Source organism: Pelecanus crispus, chromosome 9 (assembly GCF_030463565.1).
Source record: "Pelecanus crispus isolate bPelCri1 chromosome 9, bPelCri1.pri, whole genome shotgun sequence".
In the NCBI taxonomy this organism is placed as follows: domain Eukaryota; kingdom Metazoa; phylum Chordata; class Aves; order Pelecaniformes; family Pelecanidae; genus Pelecanus; species Pelecanus crispus.
In genome coordinates, this window is record NC_134651.1 from 40891400 (window position 1) to 40903255 (window position 11856).

Sequence of the window (11856 nt, forward strand, 5' to 3'; positions counted from 1 at the left end):
TTGCCCCAAAGTTCATTGCAAAAATACGAAGCCAGCGTTAGTGCAGAAGGGGATCGCACACGCATGTGCGCTGGAGTATCATCAGAGCTATTCTTTGTGAGTCTTGACAATACGTGGCTGTTTAGGAGCGTGCGCAAAAGAGAGTGCGACCTTCAATGAAAAGTGCAGGAGGAGTTTCGGAAGTGAAGATAATTACCTGAATTGGATTATGGTTGTGCCAGAAAATACTGAAAACCACAAACGATGAGTGCTCTGTCTTATCCTTAATGGCAGTAGTGACTGATTTACCCGTTCAAGTGATGTTGAGGAGTAACTCTTGTGATTGTCTGGCACAGGAAGTCTGAGTCTTAATGATTTATAATTTATCTTACCAATATTACTACACGGAACTTCTAGAGAGTAGATGCATAATAAAAAATATTTTTCTCTTTTTTCTTGTAGGATGGGAGAGAGACCAGTCTGAAAAACTGTTCCGTTGTGGACTTTGCTGTTGTCTGCTAGAATGTTCCTTATGAATGCTTCTCCTCTGGTAGCTCTTCAGACAAAATGGGAGTCCTTTGGACCGACAAGGAATTGTAGATATCCCGTTTGCTTCTCTGAATCTGAAGGGGACGTCACTAGAACCTCTGTAAGTGCAAAAGTTCAGATGATCATAAACAACCTGCAAAGTCAAGAGTCTCCCCTGGGTATGAACAATGAGTATGATTGTATTATGCAGAAGAAACAAAAGGGAGAAAAGGGCACTAGTAACAGAGTCACATCTAGCACCACGTTGCTACGGAAGCATCCTCAGTATACCAAGTGCGGTTGCCCTGCCGATTCAGACGACACCGAAGCGGAAGAGAACGTGGCGTTTGGGACTCCCTTGCTCGATTCCGATAGCGATGATTCCGTTGACCGAGGTATAGAGGAAGCCATTCAGGAGTACTTGAAAGCAAAAAGCAAAAGTGACCCGTTGTTGCAAAGGAATGCAGAGTGTTCTGAGAATATAAGCAGAGACAAAAGGTTTAAGAGAGAATTCTCCCAGAACAAAATGGCTAGTAACCTTCTCCCTGTGAAATTTAAAGCTGGGATGCTCTCTGAAGAGTACCTGTCTGACCACCTGGGAATTGGTAAAAGGCTACAGCCTGCTTCCCCTCAGAGCATCAGCAGCGATGACTCTTTTGAACAGAGCATACAGGCTGAAATAGTGCAGTTCCTGAATGAGAAGAAGCAGCAAGAAATTAGTAAGTGCGTAATCGGGGAGGATAAAAAAGATTCCCATGTGAGATCTGTCCTAAAATGCAACAAAGAAACACCCAACAAAACAAACTGTGGTGCTGTAAAGCAAGGTTGTAATGCGCTCCTCTTGAGACACCATCCCAAGCTAGAGAAAACCAGCACGCAGTCCAGGTGTTTGCAGTCTAAAATCCAAGAAGCGCCTACCGATTTCAGCCAAGTGAACCAAGCATATCTAGAAATGGCCACTGCCAGCCAGCCCTGGTTAGTGGAGCAAAATGAAGAAAATGGAGCTAATTACTGGGAGACGAGGGGAGCGCTTATCAACGAGAGCATGCACACATCTGACTCGAGTAGCGATGATGGCATTGAAGAAGCCATTCAGCTTTATCAGCTGGAGAAAATCAGGAAAGAGGCAGGTCATGCAACAGACTGTGTCCCTTTGCGGAGGGAACAATTTGATACAAAGGCTATGGCAGACATTTCTGCAAGCCTGACGATTAACTCAACAAAAAGTGCCTCACCCGAAATCCATAAAAGCCCTATAAGCAACAAGAGAAAAGAAATTAATTCAAAGTCAACAGAATTAGAAAGCACCAGCAATGAATTTAACAAGCTGTTTAAACCACTGAAAAAAGCCAGACATTTTGCAGCTCCCGAAAACAAGATTGCTGCTTGCGAGCTCACATTGCAGGCTTCTTGCAGAGCAGACACATCTGCAGAACTCATGTGTGCGGAAGCTATCCTTGATATTTCCAAAACAATCATGCCATCCCAAATGGGAAGTGACAGCAAATCACTCGCTGCAGACTCCTTCTTTTCTCCTCAGCTTCTCTCGTCTTCCCGTTGCGAAAGTGACAGCAGCCTTGTGGACAGCGATGATAGCATAGAGCAAGAAATCAGGGCTTTTTTGGCTCTGAAAGCACAGTCAGAAAGCCTTGGAACAAAGCCTCCCAGCCTGTCACACTCAATCCAGATGCCTTTGCCTTCCGATCAAAGCAGCCTCACCGCTACCCTTGAGCCTTCTCTTCCCAAAACACTGAAGCTATCACTGAGTCGTAAAAGGAGACTTAAAAGGGAAGGCAGAATAGCGAAACAAGGTCCATCAAAACCACCTGAACAGCTGGAGACAGGACTTTTCCAGCCAGGTAACTATTCAAAATTTCCTGTGCTCCAAGAGGGCTGTGCCTTGAGCAGCGCCACGGAACTCTGTGATGCTCAAAGGCTCGGTAGCAAAGAGACTAGGCAGCAGCAGCTGACGTCTTCGGAATTACCCGGATCTGTTGGCAGATGTGTGGCCTTGGACTCTGTAAACCCTTTTATGCAGGTTCAGAGTAGCCCAATAAAGCTTATGAAAAATACCATCCAAACTCAAGAGAGGGATGGTTCGGATGATGAGAGCAGTTCTCTCGATAGTGATGAGGACCTTGATAGTGCTATCAAGGACCTTTTACGGTCTAAAAGAAAACTGAAGAAGAAGTCCAAGGATCAGAAATCTCAGTGCAAGAAGAGAGTCAGATTTAGTGAGACAGAAACTCAGCTGCTAGATGAATTTAGTAGCCTCCAGCAAAACGAGTGGAAATGTAAAAATCCCGTGCTACTGAAAAGCTGCCTCTCAAAACCTAGAAAGGCTGCGAAAGAGAATGCAATCAGAAATCCTCCAGACAACATAAATGTCAAACTTACCAACGAGAAACCAGAAACCATGAAGAACTTAGAGTTTAACTTACAGCTTAAAAAAGGATTTAAACCTAAACCAATTTCAAACCAGAATAACCTGCGGGTAGCTAAAAATAAAAAATGTACTTTCACGGCTGCGTCAGACGCTGATGACAGCAGTTCAGTGGACAGCGATGACAGCATCGAACAAGAAATCAGGAAGTTTTTGGCAGAAAAGGCTAAAGACTCTGCAAGCAATTCAGAGCTACAGAAAGATGAGGCAACTCTGGACCTACTGAGAGTGACGAAACAAACTGCTAATAAAGGAAGAGCAAAGCAACAGCAGGTTGAAAATGAGATTGACCTCATGCTGGGTCAGAGTGAAAAGACTGAGGTACCTCAGCAAACTGATGAGTTGAAGAACTCTCAGAGAACGGAAGGGAAAAGTGCAATGTTACATGGCAGTGGGAAATCTGCTTCCTCTGCAGAGAATGTTAATCTTCATACTACTGGTCAGTCAAAAGCTAAGCAAGGAGTGGTGGGGGTTAAAGGTGTTGCTGGTGGTGAGTTATCTGGAAGCACAGCAGGTAAAAAGGATGTCCCTAATACGGAGCCCGTGCAGAAAATGCTTCCACCTAAAAGCAGCAAAAATGAAGGTTGTAAAGTACAAAAAGTAATTAATGCAAAGCCTAGATCCAAAAGAAAGAATACCTTTCACCTAAAAATTTCAAGTAAATTTATTGCAGGTCTAAAATATGCTCGGGACAGGAAGAAATCCATGCTTTTGAACAAAAGGCAGAAAGCAGAGCGTTTGCTCGCCCAGAGTAGTGCATTAGGAATGGAGGTAGCTTCCCAGGATACAGATGCACTTAACCAGGGAGGAGGAGCTCCCTCGCCAAAAGGCGAATTTAGCGGGCAGTGTACGACAGCAATAAAAGACTCCAGTTCTTCTCAGAAGCTCGCTGTGGAAGCATCAAGTCCCCATGTAGCAGAAACCTGTGAAAGACTGGAGGCTGCTCCTTTGTATATCAAAGAGGAAGCAGAAGGTTGCCGAAAGGCTAATGCTTCAGGAGGCCCGTCGGCTTCACACTCGAGTCTGCCCTTGCAGGAGCGGAGTGTGGCAGCAGTAAAAGTAGATAAAGTTTGCAGAGGAACATCCAAAGCTGAGAACACGCAGATGTGGATTGAGGAAGGAGATAGCCACAAAGACAGCTGGGCCGATTCAAATTTAGATCCCCCACGCCCTGAACACAGTACGGCAGTGGTAAAAGCAGATAAAGTTAGCAGAGACGCATTTCAGCAGAGTCTACATGCGTGCAGCGAGGGAGGGAATAACCAGCAGGACAAGAGGCCAGAGCCAAGTTTAGGTTGCCCACTGCAGGAACTCAATGTGACAGCAGTAGCGGTGGATAAAATTAGTGGAGGAGCATGTACAAATAACAATATGCAGGTGTGCATTAAGAAAGAAACAGTTATCTGCCAGGACAGTGGCAGGCAGGAAGAAGTTCAGGCATCCAGCTCCAATCTGGAAGGAAAAATTCCTGTCCTGCAGAACAGGGAAACTGCCTGTGAAGTAGACCAAGGGCAGGAAGTTTTAGACAAAACCTGTGCAAAAGTTACTGACCTACCTGCAGGGGACCGCCCAGATTCCCTCTTGAAAAGAAAGGTTTCAAATATGTGAGTACACTTTTTTTTTACAGTAACAGTCTTTTTCGAAGGTGACTATCATTGTAATTACCTTGATAAAACTTGAGACATGAAAGGAGAGGCAGTGGGCGATGCTGATATCTGTATATCATATACACACTAATGTGAAAAATGCTTCTATTTAACAGGGATATCATGGATAAACATACATAGTTTTTGTAGAATTTTGTAAATTATTTAAAGTGCTCTAAGGAAATATTTTTTATAATGATTTTTAGGGCTTGCATTACTACAGGATGCTGTAGTTACTGTAGATAAGATACTGGCTAATCACGCTTTAAATTATAGGCCTCTAATCATATATCAAAAGGAAACCTGTTTGCGTGCAGAATATATTTGGCAATCTGTTAAGAGATCCTAGGAAAACACAGCATTTGATAGCAATGCTATGCTTTTGAAGCAGATTATCTGACATCTGTTCGTATTCGAGCTGCCTTAGGACAATCCTATGTAGTGGTTTTATGCTGGGGTCTCAGTTCTCCCACCCCAAGGACTGTCGGGCGAGTTCAGTAAGCAGAACTCCAGCAAAGTCAGCGCAGCTGTAGGTGTGGGGCTCCATCCTCGAAGCTACATGTGCAAATTCTGGTAAATAAAGTGTATCAGTCTGACTGCACATCCTGTATGAAGCGATCTCGGCAGCTGCTGAAAGTACCTTTTGGATACCGGAAACCTCCCACTAGCAGATGATGCAAAGCACAATTGCAGTTCGAGAAAAAGTGAAGGAGCGTGTCTGTTCAGGCAACATGATTTCTGTGGATTTCGCTAGATTTACGTACTGTTGGGCCTGCAAGGCTGAAACAATTCCACGTTATTCTCCAGTCTAACTTTGATGCCCTGCAGTTACCCAGAGATGGCTTTTGGTTTCCTGAGTGAACTTTCTTGAATTGAGTGCCCTTACTTTCCTTTTTCAAAAGTGATTTCTAAAATGTTGCATTTTTGTGAACTTTGATTTTCATTTACAATTTTTGTGCAATAGAACAAAGCTAGATTTGCTGTAGGAAGTCCCTAATACAAACGCCAAGGATATTTTCAGCACCGTTCTTTCATATTGGTAGTGCTTTCTCTGCCTCCGTTTCCAGCAGCCAGAATAAAACAAATTTTCACTGCTATCTTTTTATTTGTACTAACTTTAAATGGGATTGAAGTAGCATGTTCATATCACAAAAAAAAGTGCCCCCACACTGGTTTCACTGAAAAATCCGAAAGGTGTGAATTTAAGCTGTTGGCTGGTTCTTTCCTTTTTGTTTGTGTGTAGTGAAGTCCTTTGAGTAGTTTGTTCTTACATCTCGTCCCTGTGAATTGATCTGATACTCTCTTTATCTAGTCTTCTACTCTCAGCTAAACTACCGACTCAGTATCACTTTGTTTCTCAACCACTTCAGCAGTCTTCCCAGAGGCTGGCCTTAATGTTGTGAAATGGAGCAAAAGCAGTGCAGAACAGATCCAGTATCGCATAGCATCCCCTGGTGTGATCGCATTTGCAGAATATTGGCAAACTACGGCGTAGCGTAGAGTAGAACAAGTAACTGTGGCATGTAGAAAAATAAACATCATCCTGTGTGTGTTTATACTGTTGTGCAGTTACATTTTAAACATGTTTGTAGTGGTCACTTGACATTTCTTACTGTCCGGCCACCCTTTTATAGTCCTTGGGTTGGTCGGTTGGTTTGTTTAAAAGATCCATATGCTAGATCATCCCATTTTTGTGGTAGGATACCTTGGAAAAGTGTTTTTTACTTAGCTCATGTGCCTGCAGTCCGTCTACACAGGCATATGTTTTTGTCTGCCTTGATTCAGTTGCAGGATTCGGGCCTTTTGTTTGGAATAGGTAAATAGGCTGGTATTTTAAAATAGAAGTTTTCAGAGTACCTTGCTTTAAAAGGATTAAACTGTATACTTAATTTTAATAGAGATGATGGAAGCACTATGTACTGTTTGTATAAAATAAGCTGAATGTTTCTCAAAGTTTTCAGTAAATCAACATTAAGACTTAAAAGGTGTCTTGTGCCCCTGTCGCTGTGTCTGTGTTCTCAATACTACTCGTGAACTGATTCACTTTCAGTTAAGATGCAATTCTGATTACCTTCTGCTTTAAATAAAACCTAATTTCAAACAGCACTTTTTTAAATTGATAAACTTGATTTGTATATAGGAAATGGTGTACATTGATAAGTTTATAATGTTTAATAAATGGGGTTCTGACCATGGACCGTAAAACCAGAGTGCTCCTATGATTTGTGTCATCGTCTTTAGTGAGCAGTATTTTTGTGTTATTTTTTTTCCTCTCCTGACTGTAGTCGGAAGATGCAATTAGCTTGTGCCGGTAATGGTTGTCAGTAAAGGATGTCACCCTTGGAAGACCTTCACGGCGTTTGTATTGGCCGAGCCTGGGAACAGGATCTCATTTCATCTGCTGCTCTTGCTTCTTGCCTCCTATTGTCTTCAGCCACCCGCTGTCTGAGACCGTAATCCCCTGTGCAACGAGAGCGTGTGATTTCCTTGTGACTGTGAAACAGAATCCAGATCTTTAAAGATGTGTCTGTCTGAGGGAATATTGTTCTTAATAACAAAAAACGGAGAAGAGAATCTACAAAGTGCATAGGCAAAAAAAAGTTGCCGGTGTTCTGGGAGGTGAGAAGGGTTTTTGCAGTTTTGGCAAAACCCTAACAGCAGTTTTCTTTCCTGGCGTTTGTGGTCAAGAAGTGGAGTCTTTCCTTGTGCTTGCCCCTCTCCATTAGTAGCACAAGGGTTAGCAAAAGGGGTTCCTTGGTTTTGAGGCAGAGTTCAGCAGGTGACATGTCATTCAGTCGGAAAGTGTGTGGTGTATCTCTAATTGGCATCCTCTGTAGCACGGCATCCTCTGTAGCACAGCATCCAGGATGAGCCCATGATCCTTTCTATCGAAGACTGGTGGTAGTGAGTCTAGGAGCCCTTGACGGCGTGGAGATGGGATGAACACGCTTTCTTGCTCACGGGTGACGTTGCGACACCCAGCACTGAGGTTCTCCTAGAAGGCATGGAGACTCTGAGCTAGTCTTTAGGGTGGGAGGGAGGGAAGACTGCTAGTTCGATATTCAAACCATCCTGTCACCCTTGGTGTTTCCGTACCAATATCCTATGGGTATTCCCTTCTACCTCCAAGTCCTCCCAGCTGTCTTTGGTCTCGGCAAGTAATTTTTCCAGACTTTGTCCCATGAGAATTGCTGACTTGCCAAGGAGGAGCAAGCACCCACAGGGGATGTGGGTTAGCGAACGTCTCTGGAATTGGTGCCGCAGCCATAAGAGTGCCATGGCTCCACTGTCATCATTCTGGGCACAGTTCTCATCGCTCATTCAAAAAAGAGAAGTCTGGTGTCTTGGAGCAATAAGAAATCACCCTTATACATTACAGATTAAAGGTTGAACAGCTGAGGAGTGGAAAGATTACACTGAGCAAGAATAAATTCAAGAGCAAGAGTCCCACTCATGTGGTACCAAGTTGAGGACTGCAGTACAAATCTATTGAGGTTGAATCTTGATAGACACAGTACCAAAAGCATTTTTTTCTTCCTATTGATACTGATCATAACAGGCAGCCAACCATAGAGTAGGTGTAGACTATGTGCCCCTCCTGGCCCTTTTCAGCACACCGTTGATGGCTCTGGTGAGTGCCCAGAACAAGCTCCTTTCTCCATTATTTCAACTCTCCTGAGGCATTAATTTGATCCTTTATCTTTTTGCAGTAGATAGATGCATGGAACCATGAGCTCTGGCCTACTCAAGCATGTCAAGAAGTTACTTTTTTTTTTTTTTTTAATGAGTGCTGGTTTATATTTTAAAAAGGCACAATGATTTTTTTTTTTTCAGTCAGAGCACAAAACTTGCTAATTTGAATGTTAAGTTACTAAACTACGCAGCATATTTTATTATGGCTACTGGTAAGCTACAGCATCCTGACTGCAATACCAGAGTTCTCAGATGAATCTGTGCTCGCTCAGGACTTTGAAAATAGGTAGATGGTTTTATTTTTATCCCAGTGACTATTTTTCTGTGCTTCAGGAAGGGCAGTCTTCAAGGATCCTCAGGGGACCACAAGGACTACTTTAATTTTTTATAAACACTTCTTTGCTGCTATTTTAGGAACGTGTTTTGATGTGTAGCTGCTTTTTATACAAGGAACACGCCATCTCTGCCGCCATTTCTTTTATTATTGTATATGCTTTTAATTTTTCAAACCTTTAAGAACTGCAGTTTGTCTTGGTTTGATAGTGCAGCTTAACATAATTTTATCTGTGAATGTGAAAAATCTCGCTTTCAAAACACAGAGTAGAAAGAGACTGGTTTGGGTAGATTCTTTGCAGTAAAATGTGTCATCAGGAGGCTGAGGGGAGACCTTATCGCTCTCTACAGCTGCCTGACAGGAGGTTGTTGTGAGGTGGGTGTTGGTCTCTTCTCCCAAGTAACAAGCAATAGGACAAGAGGAAATGGGCTCAAGCTGCGCCAGGGGAGGTTTAGATTGGATATTAGGAGAAATTTCTTCACGGAAAGAGTGGTCAAGCATTGGAACAGGCTGCCCAGAGAGGTGGGGGAGTCACCATCCCTGGAAGCGTTCAAAAAACAGGCAGACGTGGCACTTTGGGACATGGTTTAGTGGGCATGGTGGTGTTGGGTTGATGATTGGACTGATGATCTTAGAGATCCTTTCCAATCTTAATGATTCCTAGTTTAAAAACTTTCGTTAAAAATAATCCAGCCACCAAGCCAGAAAACATGAAATTGCTACTCTCCCCTTAATTGGTTTAGTGGTGGACTTGGTAATGTTAGGTTAATGGTTGGACTGGATGATCTTGAAGGTCTTTTCCAACCTAAATGATTCAATGATTCTATGATTCTATCTTTAGGATGATATTTTGAATTTGTACAGGTATTTCTTAAAAATTTAAAAAAAAAAGTAGTGTATTGGGTCTCTAACACCTGAACAAACAGGTCAGTATTTCTTAAGCCCACTAAAATAGGGAAATGTAGGAAAGTAAACACAAGGAAAATATGTCTTTGACCTAAGGAAGATAAACAACCTGACATGAGGGGACAGGACATTTCAGAGAAACAGAGGATGCAGAAGAGATGAGGAGATACTGCAAACCTCTGTAGTCTTGAGCAAATGAATGCGTAGAGGGACATCTCTTGGGGCTGGCTGCAGCTGAAGCTTGCACGTTGCTCCCTTCTCAGTGGACCTCAGTGGAAGTGAATGGGATAACCTTACCCCGACGTATCTCAGGGTACAGTCGGTATGAGGGTGACGTGAGGTGTGCCGCATGCAAAACTGTTCAAAGAAACTGGTTTCAGTTCAATAGAACAAAAAGGGAAGAAATTAAGGCAAGGAAGAAAAGAGGTGGGTGGTTTTAGATGAAGTATGAAAACAGGTGGAAAATATGTGACAAAAGCCACTACATTTGTATTTTTAAGAGGTAGTCTTATCCCTAAATTATTCCACCTGCAGAAAAATCTGTGGATGAAAATATATGAAAAATTGTCACAACTATTTGTATTAATTCAGCGCTTTATGTTATTTTTCATTTCAGGAGCAGAAAGGGAAGTTATGAGAAGCTCAAGGTATTGTCTAGACTCTAATAGAAGAATAGCAGTGAATGGTTGCTTATTTATTTTCATATGTTAAATACTTAAAACGTTAACTTCTCAGGCCCACTTCTGCTTAGTATATTTACTTGTTCCGATGTATCAGTGTGTTTTCAGCAAAGGTGCATTTAGCCGGCTGTTCTGTTTGAGATACCCAAGTGCATTGGCGTGAAAACTGGAATTGTTTGGTAGGCGTGGTTCAAATTTTGCTGGTGGGTCCAGGAGCAGGTAGCTGCACTGGGGTTTGAATGTTTAAAAAAAGCACAAGTACAGGCCTGACACACTGTTCAGTTTTGGACTTCAGATTTTTGCTTAGTGATATTAGTAACTAAACAAAATACCTCTGCCTTGCAAGTATGTTTAAATATATCATCGTCACGCTTCCTGTGGGGTTTATAAGACTGTATAAAAATGACAGAAAGAGGGAATATTTCTAATGTGAAGAGTATCATTTGCGGTGGTGCTTGGACATACTATTACACTTACTTTTTTTATTTTTTAAGCAAACAGCTAGACTAGTATTATGCTCATTTTTAATATATACTGTTATACCTGTAAGGTGGGACCGTTTCTCATCCATAAACAGGCAGACTGGTTTCTCTTTGAGACTAGTTTTTAAGCCAAATGTGCTAAGGTGTTCCTTTTAGTGCAGTTACTGCCTAAACAGTGCAGTTTCCCTGGCTGTGTAGCTATGGTTGTTACAATAAAACTGAAGAAAACATTTTCTTTACAATGAGTTGTCTTTATTTGAATAGTTTAAAACATTGTAGTTTTGAGAGGTAAGAAGGATGAACATGCTTTCTACAAGAAATCCAAAAGCTTATTGAATACATCTGGAAAACACACAGTTTGCTTATTCGTTAAATAGTAGAGAAACAGTTTAAAAATTTTAATTTTGTATGTGGTACACGTAAAGGATCATTAGTGACAGAGAACAGGTTAAGGGAATATATATGTGTATGTAATGTATATTGTTCTAGTATTTATCACTATATGCTGCCTAAAAATTAAGGAAAACGGTTCATATGAGCTAATTAGCTCACATTTAATCACATTAAATCTTTATAAATTAAGATATTATTCCTAATAACATTCATTCTGTAAATTAGTTATTTGCATCTAGTACCGAAGTGGCTGTATGTGTTTTTCCCAACAAATTACTGAACTCGGTTTTGATAACACAGATCTGAACTGCCTTTCCCCCAAAGCTGAATTTCTGACCTTAACTAGGTAGGAGTCCTGTTAAAAAAAAAAATACATACAACAGTTTGGGTTGGGGAGGGTTATTTTTAGAAATGTACTGCTACCTTTAACCTCCTCATTTTGTAGCTATTCATCACATCGTAACAGCAAGTCTCACATTACCAAGCTGAAAGATTTTTTTTTTTTCCCCCCCGTGTTCAGGAGAAAAACTCTCATTAAATCCCGCCTTACGCGGTTAATAGCGCGAAGCACGCGTGTTGATCTGCTGCTGCTTAGCGTGCCATAGGAATTATTTTCCCGACGGGCTATACAGTTTGACTCTCCTCAGCGATAACAACTGCAATGTCTGCGTTCAGGAGAGGCAACCTGAAGCCAAGTGCCCTTACAAGAGTGCCTCATCCATGCCTGATGGCACAGGGCGCGAGCGAAACCTGCCTTGTTCTTGATGAAATA

At 42.0% G+C, this 11856-nt stretch overlaps 1 protein-coding gene across 1 annotated transcript; it reads left to right on the top strand.

Moving 5' to 3' along the window:
- The first annotated feature begins 488 nt into the window (after nucleotides 1-488).
- On the top strand, nucleotides 489-10194 carry PPP1R26 (protein phosphatase 1 regulatory subunit 26). Its single transcript, XM_009479650.2, has 2 exons — nucleotides 489-4554; nucleotides 10146-10194. The coding sequence occupies exons 1-2, from the start codon at nucleotides 503-505 to the stop codon at nucleotides 10192-10194; spliced, it is 4101 nt and encodes a 1366-aa protein (XP_009477925.2). The 5' UTR covers nucleotides 489-502.
- Nucleotides 10195-11856: the final 1662 nt, after the last annotated feature.